This window comes from Oryctolagus cuniculus (genome assembly GCF_964237555.1).
Source record: "Oryctolagus cuniculus chromosome 17 unlocalized genomic scaffold, mOryCun1.1 SUPER_17_unloc_3, whole genome shotgun sequence".
NCBI lineage: Eukaryota > Metazoa > Chordata > Mammalia > Lagomorpha > Leporidae > Oryctolagus > Oryctolagus cuniculus.
In genome coordinates, this window is record NW_027208204.1 from 230,314 (window position 1) to 251,173 (window position 20,860).

At 40.3% G+C, this 20,860-nt stretch overlaps 1 protein-coding gene across 1 annotated transcript in view; it reads left to right on the forward strand.

Moving 5' to 3' along the window:
- Window positions 1-3,050: 3,050 nt before the first annotated feature.
- Window positions 3,051-20,860, forward strand: part of LOC103346924 (uncharacterized) — a 48,750-nt gene continuing 30,940 nt past the window's right edge. Inside the window, exons 1-4 of the mRNA XM_070067669.1 lie at window positions 3,051-3,202; window positions 5,255-5,338; window positions 7,068-7,149; window positions 20,519-20,727. Of these exons, the coding sequence (XP_069923770.1) occupies window positions 3,051-3,202; window positions 5,255-5,338; window positions 7,068-7,149; window positions 20,519-20,727 (527 nt within the window). The remainder of the gene's footprint in view (window positions 3,203-5,254; window positions 5,339-7,067; window positions 7,150-20,518; window positions 20,728-20,860) is intronic.

A 20,860-nucleotide genomic window follows, 5' to 3' on the forward strand; every position in this document is an offset into this window, starting at 1 on the left:
TATAACTAGTACTCAAACAGTATTTTTCACTTTATGTTTCTGTGTGGGAGCAAACTGTTGAAATCTTTACTTAATGTATGCTAAACTGATCTTCTGTAGATAAAGAGAATCGAAAATGAATCTTGATGCTAATGGAAGGGGAGAGGGAGTGGGATAGGGGAGGGTTGTGGGTGGGAGGGACTTGTGGGGGGAAGCCATTGTAATCCATAAGCTGTACTTTGGAAATTTATATTCATTAAATAAAAGTTATAAAAAAGACAGAGTTTGGAACTTGGGGAGCTTTCCTATTCTCATTTTGTGAGGATACCCTTTGGTGCACTTACAGGGTTAGCACTGAGTTGTGGAGGCAGCAAAAAGCCAGTGGGGAGGAACCTGTTGACCCATGTTTTATGTGTTAAAGCATGATTTCTGTAGAAATTCACCACATAATAGGGACAATTAAGAAGAATTACATCTTGGGAAGATTCCAAGATGACATAATAGGGAACGACATACTGTACTAGGCTATGGAAAAATCTCAAGAAAAAAAGTCATAGGAAGTGTACTCTCAGGGGAGAATTAGAAAATCAACACTAGGAATTCTACAAAGGAAGTATAATACCATGGACCTGTCTGGAAGGTGTGGACAGAGCACAAACATGAACACAACACAGGACTGCAGCAGCTGAGAGCAGGAGCAGGTGGAAGCTTGGAGGCAGAGGTGAGACCAGACTGCAGAAACCCTTGTTGGTCTAGCCAGAGGGAGAGCATGGCATGAGCTGGGACTGCAGCCCTAGAGGTGAGCAGTTACTAGTGGCTACTCACAGACTCAGTGGAAGTAAAGAGGGCACATTTATCTCACCCCATTTTCCCCATAACAGGGCCTGCAGCCCAGCTGAGAAAGAAAATTTCAAAACATTAAAGGGAGAGAAGACATTAAAAATGGGAAATCTCCCATGTTCATGGATTAGAAGGATCAATATCATTAAAATATACATACTACTAAAAGAAATTTATGGATTCAATGCTATCCCAATAAAAATGCCAATGACATTTTTCTCGGAACCAAAAAATCTGCTAAAATTCATATGGAACCACAAGAGATCTCAAATAGCTAAAGCAATCTTATACAGCAAAAACAAAGCCAGGGCAACACAACACCAGATTTCAAGACACACTACAGGGGCCGGTGCTGCGGCTCAGTAGGCTAATCCTCTGCCTACAGTGCCAGCACTTCGGGTTCTAGTCCCGGTTGGGGTGCCGGTTCTGTCCTGGTTGCTCCTCTTCCAGGCCAGCTCTCTGCTGTGGCCCAGGAAAGTAGTGGAGGATGGCTCAAGTGCTTGGGCCCTGCACCCACATGGGAGACCAGGAGGAAGCACCTGGCTCCTGGCTTCAAATCAGTGCAGTGCACAGCCTGTAGCGGCCATTTGGGGGGTGAACCAATGGAAGGAAGACCTCTCTCTCTCTCTCTCTCTCTCTCTCTCTCTGTCTAACTCTGCCTGTCAAAAAAAAAAAAACAAGCAAAAAAGACATACTACAGGACAATTATAATCAAAACAGCCTGGTACTGGTATCAAAAATATATGGATAGACCAGTGGAACAGAATAGAAACTCAAGAAATCAATCCAAAATCTACAACCATCTTATCTTTGACAAAGAAACTAAAATCAATCCCTGAAATGAGGACAGTCTGTTCAATAAATGGTGTTGGGAAAACTGGATCTCTGCTTTCAGAAGTATGAAATTAGACCCCTATCTTACACTTTACCCCAAAATCCACTCAAAATTGATCATATACCTCAATCTATGACCTGATAGCATCAAATTACTACAGAACATTTGGGGATTCTATGAGATGTTGTAATAGGCAAAAACTTCTTGGAAAAGACAGAAGCACAGGCAATCAAAGCCAAAATTATAAAATGGGATTACATCCAGCTAAAGAGTTTCTTCACTGCCAAAGAAATACTCAGCAAAGTGAACAGACAACTAACAGCGTGGGAGAAAATATTTGCAAACTATGCAACTGATAAAGGGTTAATATCCAGAATCTATATAGAACTTAAAAAATTCAGCAATAGCAAAACAAACAATCCAGTTAAGAAATCTACAAAGGATTTGAACAGCCATTTTTCAAGAGAGGAAATTCAGATGGCAACAGACACTTGAAAAAAAATGGTCAGATCACTAGTAATCAGAAAAATCTAAAACAAAAACACAAGTGAGGTCTACTTCACTCCAGTGAGAATTGCTCTCATACAGAAGTCAACAAACAACAAATGATGGTGAGAATGTGGGGGAAAAGGTATCTTGTTCCACTGCTAATGGGAATGTGCAGCCACTGTGGAAGACAATGTGGAGATACCTCAGAAATCTGAATATAAACCTATCATATGTTCTAGCCACCCCACTCGAGAATTTACCCAACTGTAAAGAAATCAGCATACGAGTTATCTGTACCCCATGTTTGTTTCAGCACAATTCACAATGGCTAAGATATGGAATCAACCCAAGTGTCCATCAATGGATGCCTGAATAAATAAATTATAGATACACTTTTGAGTACTACTCAGCTCTAAAAAAGAGAAATCCATAAAATAGCAAAATCTTTTGCAACAAAGTGGACACAACTGGAAACCACTATATTTACAGAAATAAGCCAGTCCCCAAAAGACAGAAACCAAACGTTTTCCCTGATCTGAGGTAACTAATATAGTACCTAAAATGAAATGTGTTGGAGTGAAATGGACATTTTGAGTTTCAATGATTGTTTACAGCCCTTGTCTCTTCTGTTGAGGAACAGTGACTTTTTTCTTCATATTATTTGTTGATCTCTTATAGTGTAGTGTTAACTTCATGATCATTAAGTAAACTGAAAATCAGACTTTGTCATAATTAAGAGCAGGAATGGGAGAGGCAGGTGGAAGAAGGTGTGCAGAATGGGCAAGAGGGAGGGTTGAGTGGAAACTATCACTATGTTCCTACACTGTATATAATATGAAATACATGAAACTTGTATAACTGTAATAAAATTTTTAAAAAACTAGAAAAGAATAAGAAGACTAAGAAGATGAAGAGGGGGATAAGGAAGAAGAAGGGGAAGGGGAAGGAGAAGGGCATTGGCATCTTGGAGTACTACGGGGCACTAGCAGACCACACAGCTCCCAGGAAATGCAGAGAGGAAGATTGCATGATGGAAGAACAGCAGCTGGGCTTTCTGCTGTAGGCAAGGGGAAATAGTATTTTAAAAGGGAGAAAGGCATTCTCAGGGGAGAGTTGGAAAACCACAATGGAGATTCTGTTGAAGGAGGAGAGGTGTTGTAGATCTGTGTGGAAGGTGCAGAGGCACATAAAACAGCACAGACACAAAAAGCCCTGAGCTGGAGAAAGTATCAGCTTTACAGAATAATGTGAAATCACACTGAAGTGGCCTATGACACTGGTGATATAGCCACAACGAGAGCTTAGAGGATGGCACTGTCTTTGAGTCCAGACTAGAGCCCTGAAGGGAACAGGGCACCTGCTCACTGAGACAAAAAAGAAAAGGGCCTCTCTCTCACCATACCTCCCCCCCCAACAATGGCATTTGGCCACTGATGAGAGAATTTGGGCACCATTTTGATGTAAGTATGTAGTAGTTGCTGTAGGTTTTGTGTGTGCACCCAGGACAGTCACCATCTTGTCAGCAGAGGCAACTGCAATGTCTCAGGTGCAACTGGAGGGGAACGTTGCCATCTTGTCAGTAGAGGCAAACACAACAGCTTTTGTGCATGAACCTAGGAATGGGTGGGGAGAAGCATTATGACATTAATACTGGCTGCAAACACTTGTATGTGACCAGCATGATTGTGAAATGAGTATAGCTGCAGACAGCAGGTATTGTGCACACATATGATTCAGGGATTTTACTAGGGGGAAAACCCGACGTTCCCCACAGACTTTGATTCTGGCATAGGGGATTAAAAAGGCACTGGACAACCACATACAACTGTGAGGTGCCCCCAAACTCTCAACATAACAGGCTCTGGGCCTCAGGTGCTCAAACTGCCTAGGTGGCAGCGGGCTCTGGGAACATCTCAGCCTCCTTGTGGACATGACAGGCTATGGGGCAGAGTGCTTCCTTGGCATTCTATGACTGTGGGAGTCCTGACTGCTGAGACTGTGAGAATTCTGACTGCATGAGAAGGCTCAGGGTGTAGCTGGGTCTCTGAGCAATCACATTGTGCAGATCCACATGCTCAGAGTTCCCTGACTGCCTGGGGTATGCCAATGCAGCAGGATCCATGTTCACAGTGAAGACTACACAGATCTCTTGTGCAGTTAATGCAAAAGTGTAGATGAGTGCTGCATCCACTGAGGGTTAACACTCAGGCATTGCTCACCTTGTAAGGGAAAAGCTGAAGATTTTGTCAACAGTGACCATACCTGTGTTAACAAGAGATCAAACACACCCAACTTGTGTATCACCCAGGATACTCATCCCACCGTGGAGCACTGACCAGAGCTCTCTGGCCACACCCAGAATAAACTTCTCATTAACATTGCAAGAGCAGATACTCCACTAAGCCACAGAGGCATTGTTCAGAGAAAAGCAATCAGAGGAAAAAAAAAAAACAAATATCTCCACAAATGCCTAAAAATAAATGCAAAAATTCAAGAAACAAGATTAAGAAAGACAACACGACACCCTCTAAGGAGCCCATAGACACTTCAATATTAGATTATGAAGATGAAGAGACTGATAGAATTTCTCAAATGGAATTCACAAGATTAATAGGATTACTCATAAATGATAGGGAGGAAATCCATGATTTAAGAAACCCATACAAGAAGAATGAAATTTTTCTCATGAAATGAGGATTTTAAAGAGAAATCAAAATGAATTATTAGAAATAAAGAACTAATTGTGAAATAAGAAAATTGGGAAACAGAATTGATAAGGCAAAAGAAAGAATGTCTAACCTAGAAGACAAATCTTAGGAAATTTTTCAATCAGACCAAAAACAAAAAAGAAGATATTAGAAAAATTAAAAACAGTATTGAAGATTTATGGGATCCTATCTAGAGTCACTGTGATTAATTCCATGTCTTTAGTAAGATTTATCTCCTTTGAGTCAACCTGATAAATTACAGCTGTGTATATTATTCAGATTAATTATATCTGTTTTGGGGATCTCTAAATATTGGTGGGTTTCAACAGCTTTTGGAATGTATCTGTTACTGACTACATTATTGAAATGCAATATATTATAACTCAGATTTCTTCTTATATAGTCATTTTGGATTAGAGAACTCCTACAATAAGTTCTCTTGTGAATATGAAGAGGTGGATGCTATGTTTCATAATGCTGATGAGAGGTAAATATTTAAATAGAACTTCTGATATATGAAGGCATAGCAGCATCAATAGGAAAATGACAATTTGCATTATTTTCCCTGGCATCTTGAAACTCAAGATTTGAATTATTTTGCATAACCTTAAAAATATGGTGAGGGATCTTTTTTTAATCATTACTGCTTTATTTCTGAAATCAGTGCTTCCTCCATCCCTGCTAAGTGCTTATCTTGCAAAAAGAATCCATACTTGCTCCTATTAACTGAAATATTTCATGAAAATCAGTATCTTAGGTTTACTGCCTTGCATATAGTTCCTTACCCATCTTCTGTCCCTAAAATATGACCATGAGAAGCCTTTCTCTTTGTAGCATCAGCTGTTCTCCCATGTTGCTCTGTATTTCTTTGCATCTTATCAGCAGAATAAAACATTTATTTTTCTTGATAATGGAACATGTCACTGTACTCTCTCACAGAGAACCACATTCCAAAGCGATGACCCCACCTCTTGGATGCTAGTTTTGTTTCTAAATCAAAGATGCCACCTAGGGTAATTACTGATGCCATAAACAAGAGTGTCAATTTGTTAAGTCAACAACAGGAGTCACTGTGCACTTACTCCTCATGTAGGATCTCTGTCCTTAATGTGTTGTCCAATGTGAATTAATGCTATAACTAGTACTCAAACAGTATTTTACACTTTGTGTTTCTGTGTGGGTGCAAGCTGTTGAAATCTTTACTTAATATATATTAAATTGATTTTCTGTATATAAAGATAATTGAAAATGAATCTTGATGTGAATGGAATGAGAGAGGGAGCAAGAGATGGGAGGGTTGCAGGCAGGAAGGAAGTAATGGGGGGGAGCCACTGTAATCCATAAGCTGTACTTTGGAAATTTATATTTGTTAAATAAAAGTTCAAAAAATAAAATAAAATAAACAAGATGCCATTGTATTTTCATTTTTCTTCTATCCTTGAATCTGGTTATAACACTGGGAAAATAAAATATGTTCTGGGATCCATTTCCACCTTTCTCCATAAATTCAGCATCTGGATCCCATCATTCCTCACCATGCTCTTTGTGTCTACGACTGCTCCTAAATTTGTGGGACCAGCAATCTATATTTCCATGAGAAATAATACCAGCTACAAAGAACAGAATGTTTCAGTGCCAGAACCAAACAGACCAGAACATTAGTGAAATGTCCTATTGACAGCTTAGAGAAATCATTAACAACAGTGCTGAAGTCTTAATAGTTTGGAATAATTTGGATAGAAAGAACTTAACATTTGTTTAATGCTTTTGTATTTCAGGTAATAAGTAACAGGCTTTAGATAGCAGTGTTAAATGTTTGGACCTTAGATTAAGACTGCCTAAGCTCTGCCATTTACTACTTGTATGGATTCAAAAAAGCACCCAAATTTCAATCTCCATTTGTTATAAAAGACAACAGTACAATTTACCTTAAAATCATATTATGAGTATGAAATAAGTTAACACCCATGAATCACTACATGTATTGTCTGGGACATAGCAGATGAGGACTAATTACTGTTATTTTTTCATTATTTGCTCTAAAAACCCAAGAAAAGAAAAATAATGCTCAGTAAAGTAATGGACCTTACACAAAGAGCTAGCTACAACTACTAACCCAGAGACCAAGATCGTTAACTTGTCATCTGTTTTCAAAGACTGTTCTCTTCACTATAAACTATCTAACAAAAACATCACCTGTGCAATGACTCTTGCAGAATACAAGAGGTTTTTCAAAAGTTCGTGGAAAATGTGCGTTATCAAAACACTGTGCATGGCTTCACACATTTTTGTACCAAGGTAAATCTAGCTTCTTATTCCATTCTTCATAAACTGTTTGCAGTTACTTTGTATCTTTTTTCCATAAACCCCATTCTTAAGTGAATGACCTTGAAAATATGTTCCGAATTCTACCAGCTCCATCAGCCAGAATCAGAAGTGCCAACCAATTCCTATTTTATTTCCCTTTCTGCTACAATCAATTCCTATTTCTCTACATGTGTCCTCCTGAACCTGTGTGTTCCAATGTTCCTTGAATACAGTCATGATTATATTAAGCACCAGGCATAACCTTATTAAATGAAAAAGAACCTAGACAGGCGAGGTCTATTTGAACTGTACAGGTTGTGCCTTTAATCACTTGTATTGTGAGAAACCCACAGTCAGGTTCTCAACCTAATTGCTTACCACTCGCGTCTTTTGAGTGTGTATTCCTGCTTTTCTGTGTTGTGCTTCTTCTTTTCTCAAATGCAAAGAAAACAGATTCTCCACCATGGACCATTACAGTCATTTCAGAGATAAAATACCCACATGGAATGTTCCACAGCTCATCACTGATCCTATGATAAATGCTGCATTCCCTTATCACATTTTATTAGTAAATCCCTGCTTATACATCCTATTCTCAACTCAAATCTGCACCAACTTTCTTACCTCAACCCAGTTACCACCTTTTGCACATTACTAAAATTGGTGAACATCTATTATCACTGTACATGGAAAGCCTAGCTTTAAAGCTAGGAAGAACTGTCTTCGAACTCTAAAGTTTGAATTTGTAAACCATATGTTCTTAAATTTTGTAAAAATCAATGACTTGCTGTACTAAGCAAGTGAAAATTATATAATGTAAGATACATAAAGTATCTAGTAAGTGCCTCTCATGGAGTCTGTATTTTACAATGGCTTCCACTATTGAAGATAATGCACAACTGTTTTGCTTGGCACACACTCCCTTTTTGGGTCTTTAATTTGGTTAGATATTTTAATAGTGATAGTTACAATTTATTTTGCTTAACATTATGTGGAAAATTTAGAATCTCTCATGTTGTTGTTGCCTAGAGTTCTGTTTTCTCCTTTCTGTGGCACACCCTCATCCTAACACTTCCTGAGCTAGTGTTAAACTATGACTCAGTAATCTCAAATTGCAAGGTAACCACTTCAAAACACAATGTATTGCTCACAATGCATGATCCTCAGCATACTTGTGTACGATCCCACAGCTAGATACTTGCCATCTAAGGAGAACACATGGGAACACAGCAGGTGTGTTACACACATAAATAGAGCGAGGCTCACCAGAAATCAGTATTTCCAGAACACTCAGTATTTTCTGATACTCATTTTGGAGTTCTTAAAAAGATTTATTTATTTCAAATTCAGAGTTACAGAGAAAGGGAGAGATGTAAAGAGAGAGGTCTTGGGGCTGGAGCTGTGGCTCACTTGGTTGATCTTCCGTTGGTAGCACCAGCATTCCATGTGGGCACCGGTTCTAGTCCTGGTTGCTCCTCTTCCAGTCCAGCTCTCTGTTGTGGCCCGGGAAGGCAGTGGAGGATGGCCCAGGTGCTTGGGGCCCTGTACCCACATGGGAGACCAGGAGGAGGCACCTGGCTCCTGTCTTCGGATTGGCGCAGCACGCTGGCTGTGGCAGCCATTTGGGGGGTGAACCAACAGAAAAAGGACCGTTCTCTCTGTCTCTCTTTCTCTCTCTCTCACTGTCTAACTCTGCCTGTCAAATTAAAAAAAAAAAAAACTTGGAAAAAAACCATAAAGATCTTCCAGCTACTGGTTCACTCCTCAGATAGCTGCAACAGCCACAGCTGGGCCAGTCCAAAGGCAGGAGCCAGGAGCTTCTTCCAGGTCTCCCATGTGTTTAGAAGGGGCCCAAACACTTGGGCCATCTTCTGCTGCTTTTCCCACGCCATTAGTAGGGAGTTGGATTAGAAGTGGAGCAGACAGGATACAAACTAGTGCCCATAGGGGATGCGAGTATTGCAGGTGGCAGCTTTACCTGTAGCCTCTCAGATACCCATTTCTATTTTTGTGTAATTAAAAACATTCCTCTCACAAAACCATTCAAAAATATTTACTAAAACTCTTTAACTGTGTTGACTAAAATTTCTGCACCAGATTTTCATGTAAAGAACACATTCTGAACATTTCCAGAGCACACTGAATTTTGTAAACCCCTAATCTAAAAGACCATGCTTCCATTGAAACAATAAAGAGATATTTCATATTCCCTCTAAGTGTCTCTACATATTTTGATGTTCTCTTTTAACAAATGTTCTACATTCTTCATATCTGTTACAGGGAGCTGAGTACATTAAAGGAGAACAATGTCCAATTGCTTCACTCTGAAATAATACATGTCCTATAGACAGACATCAGTATTGTGGACTAAGTTGAAATAACCAGAGGCATGAATAAGCAAATGGTAAAAGGACAAACATTTGAATTGTTCTCAGATTTATATACACTGATTCAAAAACCTCCATTTCAAACTATTTAGATCATCCGTGGATCCTGGTAGGTATAACCACCAATGGGCCACTGGCTCCTTACATCGGATCTTCAGCTACGGCTCAGTCACCTAACCCTTCAGGTCTTAAGAGTGCAAATATTACTCTTTCCTCTAGAATCCCACTCCTGAAGTAGGCAAGTTCTATTTATATGAACTAAATCAATTTTCCAACAAAATCATATTTCTTCTCTGATTTTTACTTAATGAATCAAAATAGATATGCAGATAAAATTTTAAAAAAATATGATCCCAGAAATGTATGCTTCCATAAGAATTTACCTATATCTCATGGCGACTATCCTTTCTTCATCTCTTTATTTATATATATGATTTATAGTTAATACTTAGTTCTTGAGAATTTCATCATACTTCATATGATTAAATTGGAATGTCCATAATATTTTGATTATATATGCATATATAATATTCTAAACATTTATTGCTATACAGATTTTTGTAATTACTTTACAGACATTAACTAGTCTATAAGTGACATGAAAAAAGCAGGTAACATTAATTTGTTCAGCAGTAGAGAACAAGTTAAGTGCAGAAGATATAGTCCAGTAAGGCAGTTGCCAAATTAATGACTCAGAAAGCATCACAGGGGTTCAAAGAAGAAATCAGCACTCTACTAGGTTTCAAGGGGGTGGGTGGGACTGAAATCTCAAAGAGATGAGACGTAAGGGAAGAGTAGCTTTAGCAACTTGTGTAAGCACAGGAGAAATTCAGATTGTTTAGTACAGTTCGCTTTGTCCAAGAGTATCCCTATAACATATTTGAGACTGCTATGGTGGAAATATCCATAGAGTACTTTGAACAACAGTGAATTTACTTTCTTACTGACAGGGACCATTTCTAAGGAAACTTTAGAAGTCATTATAGAATGTTTCCCATTATTATGTGTATAATGGGCATGAGGTTGACTGACTATTGGCAGCCAGGATAAGGAAGTATAAGGAAATGTGGTCTACACATCAGAGTCAGAAGATGACATAAAACGTGATGATGAACTAGGTGAACTCTGCTGTCTTACTTCGCTCACATTTTGATCTGTTAATACTTTTAAAATGTAGGGAAATCATCTCTTTCACGTCAGTTTTTAAAAGCCAACTTCAGGTCCTGTCATCATCAAGGTTTTTTTTTTCTCCTTGCATTTAGCATAGAATGGTCCCTATGGATATCCTTCCTCTATATTCCTACAGAGTACATTACAATTACATCGAATGTTAATAATCTATTTCATTGATTTGTAAATGTTTGATAAATGTCATTTTCTCATATGGATTTTAGGTTTGTTGGTAGGTGTTTGTGCCTACTAAATCAGATACTACAGCATTAAATGTTTAAACATGCAACAGATTCTATCTCTCTGATGAATGCATTGAAGATGGTCGCCTAAGGTTTATGAGAAGTATTTGCAAAAAGGACTTGGTGTCGAAGTTAGTATATTCACCTTGACTTTTTCTTTAAAAATATTCATTTATTTATTTGGCAAATTAGAGTTAAATAGAGAGAGGGAGACATGGATAGGATCTTTCACCTGCTGATTCACTCCCCAGATGGCTGTAATAGCTAGGGCTGGCCCAGGAAGAAGCCAGGAGCTTTTACTGAGTCTCCCATGTGGGTACAGGGGCTCAAACATTGGCTTTTCCCCAGGCCATCAGCAAGGAGCTGAATTGTAAATGAAGAAGGCAGAACAAGAACCTGCACCCTTATGGGATGCTGGCATCACAGACAGCGGCTCCACCTGCTACACCACAATGCCAGTCTCTCACCTTGCTTTTTAGGAGGATGAGCAATTAATATATGATTAAAATGCTTTATGTATAATTAGTATATTTAAAATACATAACTTTAAAATGTCTGACCCCTTTAGTAAAAAATGCTATATTTAGAAACAATACAAAAACGTTATCAAACTGAAAACTTGTTTGGTAGGAAACTGGTAAATCTAAAACATATTCTGCTCTTAAGATCTTACAGAGATGACATGTAAAATCACAGACATACTGATAACAAGTCAAAATCTATTCCTTACATGGATGAATCAATGTTAACAAATCTTTCAGACAACCTTTCTCTTCTGAAGTTACTTACAGATACACAGTCTATGAAAGGTAAAGGTATTTTTAAATTATCAACTCAATAAAACGAGTAAAGAGGGTTACTACAGTCACTTGAAAAAAATCTAATTCTCTCCATGTCTCCACAATCTAACTGTATTATTTTATATAAACAATAAAAATGGCCAACTGAGATTCACCAACACATTTGTAGAAACAGTCTGTATTTACGAAGATTCAATATTTGGTGTTTTGAAACCAAATAACAATGTATCTGCAGAAACTGATTCCAGAAAGTGTAGCAATGACTTAATTTTCTTAAATGTCACTTTTCATAATTTAAGGATACTCAATGTCCCCTAATCCTATTTGATTAATAAAGGGTACTATTAAAAACATATATCACAGGTATAGTTTTCAGTTTTATAGCAGTTTAAAGCTGACTTTAACATTTGTCATAGATGAAAATGAAGTATTTCATCAGTTGTCAGTAAAAATCGTATTTCATGTATATTAAAATATGAATTGTTCCCTACTGTGAAAGTTTTACAGTTCTACAGTAATATTAACAAGAGCTTATGATCATATATAATGTGTTGATGTGAAATATCACTTAGATCTGTCCTTTTCTGCTTCCCTGGGTTATCAAATTCCCTTTCCCATTTGAGTACTAAATGGGATGTGCTGGACTTTTAGTTCACACTTGATGAAAATGTGGGCTATTTTTTAAAATCTTAAATCAAAAACACCTATGCAAAGGGCAGTCTTTCTTAATCTTCACCCAGACTACTGAAGAGGACAAAAGGCTTCCTTCACAGAAAAGGAAAGAAAAGGAGGAAGAGAAAAGCAAAAGGCCGGGTGAATGGGGTGCCAAGGATAGAGGTCTAGGGAGCCATAATTGGGGACTCTAAACTTGTTCTTGACAACTCCCCACAATATACAGGAATATCCCGAAGTAAAAGAGACTGGTACAACGATCCCTACATGGAATCCTCCAACCAACAGAATCTTCAGACACATTCTAATGTCTTAGAACTGTTAGAAAATACCAGAGAGAGGGTAACAGAGATTGGTCTAGCAAGGGGTGGACATAGAGGATGCCTTATTCTTGTGGAACTGAGACTGCCTAGGAAGGAATTCCTTCTCTGAGCTTCTCAGAGACCCAGAAACCATGGAAAGATGCTAGGGCTTTCACTAGCTTGCCTCTCCATGCTGTCACTCCAGTCAGTTCTCCAGAAGAGGAAAAATCCTGGTCAAGTTTGGAGATGATCATGTATTGAAGATCTAGGGGAAAGTAGTCATTTCTCTGTAGAATTCCTGACTTCATGAGACTGGAGTCGATGACCAGTGTGACTTGGAATGAGCTATACAGCAGAGCATGAATAATTCTGCTTATTGTTTCAAAAACCCAGCTTCTCATTTTATTGTTCTTTTGTGATTCTTTTAGCTTCAATTTATTTCTGCTCTGAGCCTTCTTATTTCTCGCCTCCTGCTAATTTGCAGTTTGGCTTGTTCTTCTAAATTTCTGAAATGCATCATTAGATCATTTATTTGAGAAACTTCTCTTTCATATAAGCACTTAATGCTATAAGTTTACCTCTTAATATCTGACTGTATTCCACAGACTTTGATAGGATCCAGAAATCACACTACTAAGTGTATACCAACAGACATGAACACATCATATCAAAGAGATTTCTGCACCACCATGTTTATAGGCTAACTCTTCACAGTACTCAAAATACTGAATCAAACAAGGTGTCCATCATAAGATGAATGAATAAAGAAATGTGATACACACACACACACACAAGGGAATATTATTCAGCTATAAAACATAATGAAATTCTACAATTTGTGTCAAAATGGATGCAACCAAAGGTCATCGTGTTGAATGAAACAAGCTGCACACAGAAAGACAAACACTGCATGTTCTCTCCTGTAATGGGAGCTAAAATTGAAAGAAAATATAAAAAAACAAAAACAGATAAATGCCAGTCTGTATTGTATTGTTGCAGATAAATATTGTCAAATTATTTTATATCTTTGTCAAACCAATGGTAAAGAATGATGTAGTACTGTATATTTAATGATCTGTGTTTATGTAAAAAATTACTGTATATGAATGGAATGAATATCTTTTCATTTGATTATTGTTTATAGCCCTTGCCTACATTCCTGCTGAACTATGGTCCTTTCACTTCTAACTTATTGATCTGTGAATTTCATGGATCATTAAGCAGTAGACTACAGTTCTTCTTAGGAAGGAAGATGGAAGAATGGAGGGAAGGTGGGGAGGATGGAAGGAGGGAGGAGAAAGCAAGTATCTTTATATTTTTAGAATTGTATCTAAGAACTGCACTGAAACTGTTCTTTTCGTATTAATATCATATTACCATGAGAATTAAAAGGTCATGAAGAAGATGTTATCTGATCTGAGAATGGCATGCCTTTGAAAATGAGTAGCAGGATACAACCAGATTCAGAAAACAGATTGGGTGAAGAGCCTGGTGGCCACAGCCAGTAGATAATTGGCTGCAAATAAAGACAGCCTCCGTTTTGTTTGTTTTCATTTTTCTTAGTCTTACACAATGATTCTACTCAATAACAGCCTTCCTAACTACACTCCTTTAGGAGACCTTGAACATTATTTTTGAAGTTTAGAGTCAGCAACCGTCATAAGGAGGAATAAAAACAGTTGAATTTTTCTAATCTCAGTTCTACATGAGCCTGTTTCAAACTGAAGCAATTGAAAACATTACCAGGGTTAACTGAATGTAGTGGATTGGGACAGAATCACTTGCAGATAACTTGCTACATGGGCAGAATGAAGCTTCAGACCCAGGAGTATTTCATGTAACTCATGTTTTACATTTATTTATATGACAGAAAATATTCAGTTATATTTGTAATTCAAATAAGTCATACTGCTTATAATCAGTTTATATACTGTTTATAATCAGCTGTTATTCCCTATTTCTATTGGAGGAAAAAACTTTTGGATCAGAAAATACTTTACAATTTAATGCATAATTCAGTTGGGGGATGAAAGATAATGGTTTCCTATGTATAGGTTCTAAAAATTGCAATAAAAAGAGAAAACTTATCTCAAGCACTAAATACTATTGCTTTCTTCTAGTCATTAGTTGAAGAGAAGTTCTCATGTATAAATGGATTGCTAACAAAACAGAGCATATAATCATTTTAAGTATATTAGTTTCATATGCATGACTATTTCAACCCTATATACTTGCGACTATTTGTCCATTTATGAAAGTTTGAATAGTTTGCCCAATGAACATCTTTAGTTTTACACTTTTCAAATAGATGTCCTTTTATATTGGTGATTTATGCCTCTCCAACACAAAGAAAACAATTTATGCTATGTAAATTCCTGGAAACAATCATGCCATGTCTGCCATAGCAGTAGTGAAATTGTGAAGAGAAAGGACCATCCATCAACACTCAAAGTGCAACTGGAATAAGCCTTTTCTTCATCCTTCATGTTTCCTAAGTATATTAATAAGCAGGGTGTACCCATTTAAATTCTGAGATGAAATATATATATATATACCCCTACCTTTCTTTTGGGATAATTTGTTTCCTATTTAGGACCTTGCCTATTGAAGCTTACTGGCTTCTCCTAAACCCATGATTTTTGACTAGTGGTTACACTAAAACATATATACTGCTTGAATGAATGTAGGTTAAACGAAAGACTCACATAAGAGATGTACTTTGGTAGTTAACTGTGATCTTTTGTTCACAATACCTCTGTGCAATCAGAAACCTTTAATACCTTTTAGCTAAGATCAAGTTTAATACCTCTGTGTTTCAAATTCCTTTATCTTCCTAAGCTAATGGTGGAGATAGTCAAAGTGTTGGAAACCAACCTATTGAGTAGGCTACTTGAACTCATGCTATCCTAATGTTTTTGGTACAGGATAGCATTTCTGAACTTGGAATTTTGTGATGTTTGCAATTTTTATCAAAGTCCTAAAATAGCTCTGAAAATTTAACAAAGGACTCTAACAATTTATGAACAACCTCCTCAACTTACCCTACAAAGGCCTTAATTTGGGTTGTAACTCCTGGGCCCTGGACAGACACTTCACCACAGAGACCCTACAGAGTTTCTAGGCCTTTACGATCATTGCTTCTCAATCTTACTCCTGGGAATTTACCCAACCAAAATGTAATCAGCATATGAGTTATGTGTACCCTCAAGTTTAGTTCAGCTCAATTCACAATAGCTAAGATATGTAATCAACCCAAATGTCCATCAACTGAAGACTGGATAAAGAAAATGTGGTATGTATACACTATGGACTATTACTCAACTGTAAAAAATAATGAAATCCTGTCTTTTGCAAAAAAATGGATACAACTGGAAACCATTATACTTAGTGAAATAAGGCAGTCCCCAAAAAGACAAATAGCATATATTTCCCCTTGATTTGTGTCAGTTAATATTCAGAGCACAAAAAATATAATATATATGAGCAAAATTGACATTTTGAGATTTGATTATTGTTTACAGCCCTTTTCTAAACTCTTGAGGAATAGTGGTTTTTCTACTTACTACTTGTTGGGTTCTTTATTTGGGGCAGGGTTAAGCTTGTGATGATAAAATACACTGAAAGCATGTCATTGTAAAAATAAGAAAAACTAGAAAGGAAGGAGGAGGGATGGTGGGACTATGGGCAGGAGGGAAGATAGGGTTGGAAGTATTACATTCAAACTTGTATATATGAAATACATGAAATTAGGCAATCTTATGTAATTAATTTTTAAAACTATATCTGAAGGGGGGATATTGTTAAAATGCAAATTATGTTATTCCATGGAGGTAAGAGTCTAAAGATTCTGCATTTCTAATAAGTTCTCAAGTGATAATGATGTGTTGGTCTGGAACTCACATTTTGAGCAGCAGGGTCTAAAGGGTTTAAGACATGTCTGATGGATACAGTGTAACCAAGTCCAATATCTATTGATTTTATTCATAGAATCCACATATTTCCTGTCACTAAGAGTACAGTATCTATTTGGAAGCTTTATCACTATTTGAAGCTTTATCATTACAGAAATAGAGATTCAGAGCATCACAGACACAGTTTTTGTGTTACTGGCTATTCTTTAGGGCAAAAGTTTGAAGAAAAACAATGATAATTTATGTATATATTAACTATTTTATGGTTTATCATGTTTGATTCCTGTGTTATGCTTAATTTTGCTCTTCTATAGACTGGTTTTTACTATTGAAATAATTATGTTTATCAATGCTTTAAATTAATACTTGCTTAAAAGAGATTTGAGTTTTAACTATTTCATAATGAATATTCCTATTTTTAAAAAATTATTTATGTATTTATTTTATTTGAGGGTCTCTGTCTCTTGGCTATCTAAATGCCTGCAATGATCAGGAACTAGGCCAAGCCAAAGCCAGGAGCCTGGAACTCAGATGGGTCTCCCTGGAGTGTGGCATGGATCTAAGGACTTGAGTCATCAGCGGTAGCCTCTCTAGGTGCACATTAGCAAGAGCTTGGACTGGAAGCAGAGATAGGACTCAAAGCCTTCCATTTCAATATGAGATTCAGGTATCACAAGCGGTGGCTTAACCAGTGTACCCAACACCCACTCCCTCAATCTACCAGTTCTAAAACATTGAGTCATATGTGTACAGAGCATTGGTACTGAAGAAACTATTTAAGTGGCCCACAATTGATGGAAATATCATCTATACGTCCTCTTAAAAACCAGCTTTGAAGTAAAGATTCCCACACCAGAGTCTTTTTAAGTGAGATGAAAGCACACTTTCTACATTGTTGGGCTATTTAAATGCTACCGCTTACTGGACTGGACTGATCTAAAGTAGTACCATGAACATCAGTGTGGCAAGCCATTTTAACCACCTACAGCTTTGTGCTGGGCAAGATTGATGCTACCTATTGAGTTGTAACTAAAGCACTTCTTTCCACAGTTATATTCCAACCTAAGAGCTCATACTGATAGAACAGGCTAGGGTGAAGCTAATACCAAACTATATCCCATTATATTGTTATTGTTGGTAGATTGTAAGAGTTAAGCTTTACCTTCTCCTAAAGTGCATTTTCTTTCTTATCAGTATATAGGTGAAGAATTACAAGCTGTGAACTGAGTTTACATAAAGGTCTAAACACAAAGAAACTGACCAATGCTGCTTTCCTAGCTCAAGCTTTGTCCATTTATCAGCAACATCACTTAGGCAGAGTCAAAGCCTCACTTGTCTAGGGCCGGCGCCGGCGGCTCAATAGGCTAATCCTCTGCCTGCGGCGCTGGCACACCAGGTTCTAGTCTTGGTCAGGGCGCTGGATTCTGTCCCGATTGCCCCCTCCTTCCAGGCCAGCCCTCTGCTATGGCCCAGGAGTGCCGTGGAGGATTTCCCAGGTTCTTGGGCCCTGCACCCGCATGGGAGACCAGGAGAAGCACCTGGCTCCTGACTTCGGATCAGCGCGATGCGCCGGCAGCAGCACGCCGGCTGCGGCGGCCATTGGAGGGTGAGCCAACTGCAAAAGGAAGACCTTTCTCTCTGTCTCTCTCTCTCACTGTCCACTCTGCCTGTCCAAAAAAAAAAAAAAAAGCCTCACTTGTCTGAATTAGCTTTTCATACTACTGCACTTCATGAAAAAAGCTACCAACAAAAGCACTCCATTCAGAAAAGCTATTCCCAGTAAAAGGCTTGGAGCAAACAAAATAAACACTACATTCCACAGTGCTTGAAAAGTAGACAAGGCTAGGTCACATAAATTTTGGGTTCAAATGCTTCTTCACAATAAAGTAAGACTGCTGAATCAATGAAAAGTATGCTGTGAGCTTGGATACACTATGAATGCGCAATAGAGACTATTCTATAGACACTAAAATCAGGTTTGTGTAATTATAATCATCAGATATTTTATAGGAAACTGTGGCTAAATGCACCAACAATTATAGAGTGGTATTCAGAGTGGTATTCCAATCATTCTGTAATCTTTGTAAAGAAAACAAAGGACACACTTCCCCCTGGGAACCCCTGGTAAAGACATATACTAAGTCAACCGGCACAAGCCAGTGATTGATCTAATCTTGGCATTATGTTGTGATTTGGATGGTTAAAAGAGCTATGACAAAAAGATATAAAGGTCCCATTCAGATTTTGGTTAGATTCCTGCCTGCTCCATTTCCAATTCAGCTTCCTGCTAATGGCCTGGGAAAGCGGTTGAAGATGACCCCAGTCATTGGGCTCCTGAACGACATGGGCTAAGGGTCCCCCGCCTCCAGCCCCGCAGCATCTGTTGGCGTCGCGCCTGGGCCGGGCAGCGGGGCCAGCTCACGAGACGGGTCCGGCATCCTGGTCGCCAGGCCTCCGCTGGGCAGCGGGATGCCCTGCCAGGAGGCGCCCCTGGGGCCCAGCTCGTACTCTTGCGAGACTTCCAGCGTCCCTAGCCATCCGGGCCGGCCCTCCCTGTCCCCTCGAGGTGGTGCTACGCTGAGCGCCCGCTTCCACCCTGCCAGCCTCGCGGCCCTGCCCCCCACCCCGCCAGGACCCGCTCACCCGGCCGTCCCGGACGCCTGTCCCTCCCCGTCAGTACCAGCAGCCCTCAGACTGGGCGTCTCCCAGAAAATGCCCCGGGTTGCAAGACTCGCTCGTTGGCGAGGCGACTCAGCTGAGCTGTAGAGGGGGTCGTGGTGGGGCGGGATGCCGGGGGGTGGCGGGGCGCTGTGGGGGCGGGGTGCCCTGTGCAGCCGGCTCATGTTCCCTGCAAGACAGGCACTGCTGAGGGCTGAGGTCTCCCCTGTTTTTTTTTTTTTTTTTTTTTTTTTTTTTTTTTTTTTTAAGATTTATTTATTTGAGAGGCACAGTTACACACCGAGAGAGAGAGAGAAAGGAGAGAGAGATCCTTCATCTACTGGTTCACTTCCCAAATGGCCACAACAGCCAGCGCTGGGCCAGGCCAAAGCCAGGAGTCTGGACTCCATCCGGGCCTCCCACGTGGGTGGCAGGGGCCCAAGCGTGGGCGTGGGACTCGGCAGCCCTTAGGACACCGCTGGGCACCCACAAAATCTCTCGTGCTGGGGTGCCGGGGTTCGAGTCCCAGGAGCTCCTGGCTCCCGCTCCCTGCTAACAATGCACACCTGGGAAGGGGCGGGTGCCGGCTCAAGTGCTCGCGGCCCCACCGCCCACGCGGGAGACCTGGGCTTTTGAGGTTATCTGGGGAGCACACTAGTGGACCGACCTCTCTCCCTGCTGTCCACCCGGGTCTCCTCTCGTCTCCTCTCCTCTCAGGCGCCGGCTTCCAGGCTGGGTCTGCGTAGCAACAGCGTCCCCCGGTTGCTAGGGAACCAAGCGCCGCCGCTCGGTCGCTAAGGGGAAGTTAAGAGGTAGACATCCTGGGTGAACGTGGACGCATCACGTGATCAGTTCGCGGGGCGGGGAAATCCTACCACACCAAACAGGCTTAGAGGAAACAAACGTTTACCCAATCAGCACTTTTTGTGGGCGGGGATATTCGTGGATGCACCGCCTCTCCTTGCCCCGGTTTGAGTGATTGACTCGTACTTTATCCAATAATACTAAGGATTCTCTAGCTTGACCGACATATGGGCGAATCAACACGCAAAGCCTCTCTTTCGGAGGCGGGCCAGAGGAGGAGCCGCTACGCCTGACGGGGACTCCAGCGACCTAGCTCGCTCTCCGTCCAATCGGACGCCGCGGGGTGGGTGGGAGCTTTGCTGAGGTAGAGGCGAAGGCCAATCGGATGAGGGATGTGTAGGCGTTGCCCAATAGAGACGCATCAAGGGGGCGTGGCCAAGGGCCCGGGGCTCGGCGTTCCTGAGGGTAGGGCGGGGGCGAGTGTCGGTCAGGTCGGGACCGCGGCTGGCGACGGCGGAGACCCGGGCGGGCAGACTGGACGCTCCGTCCGCCGCCGCGCTTTCCGTGCAAGATGGAGTTCCTGCTGGGGAATCCGTTCAGCACACCGGTGGGACAGTGCCTCGGTAAGGCCCCGCGAGCGGCGAGCGCCGGGGTGGCGACGGCGGCGGCTGTCGAGGCTGGTGCGGACCCCGCGGGCCGCTACCGGCTGAGGGTCGCCCGCCTCCAGCCCCGCAGCATCTGTTGGCGTCGCGCCTG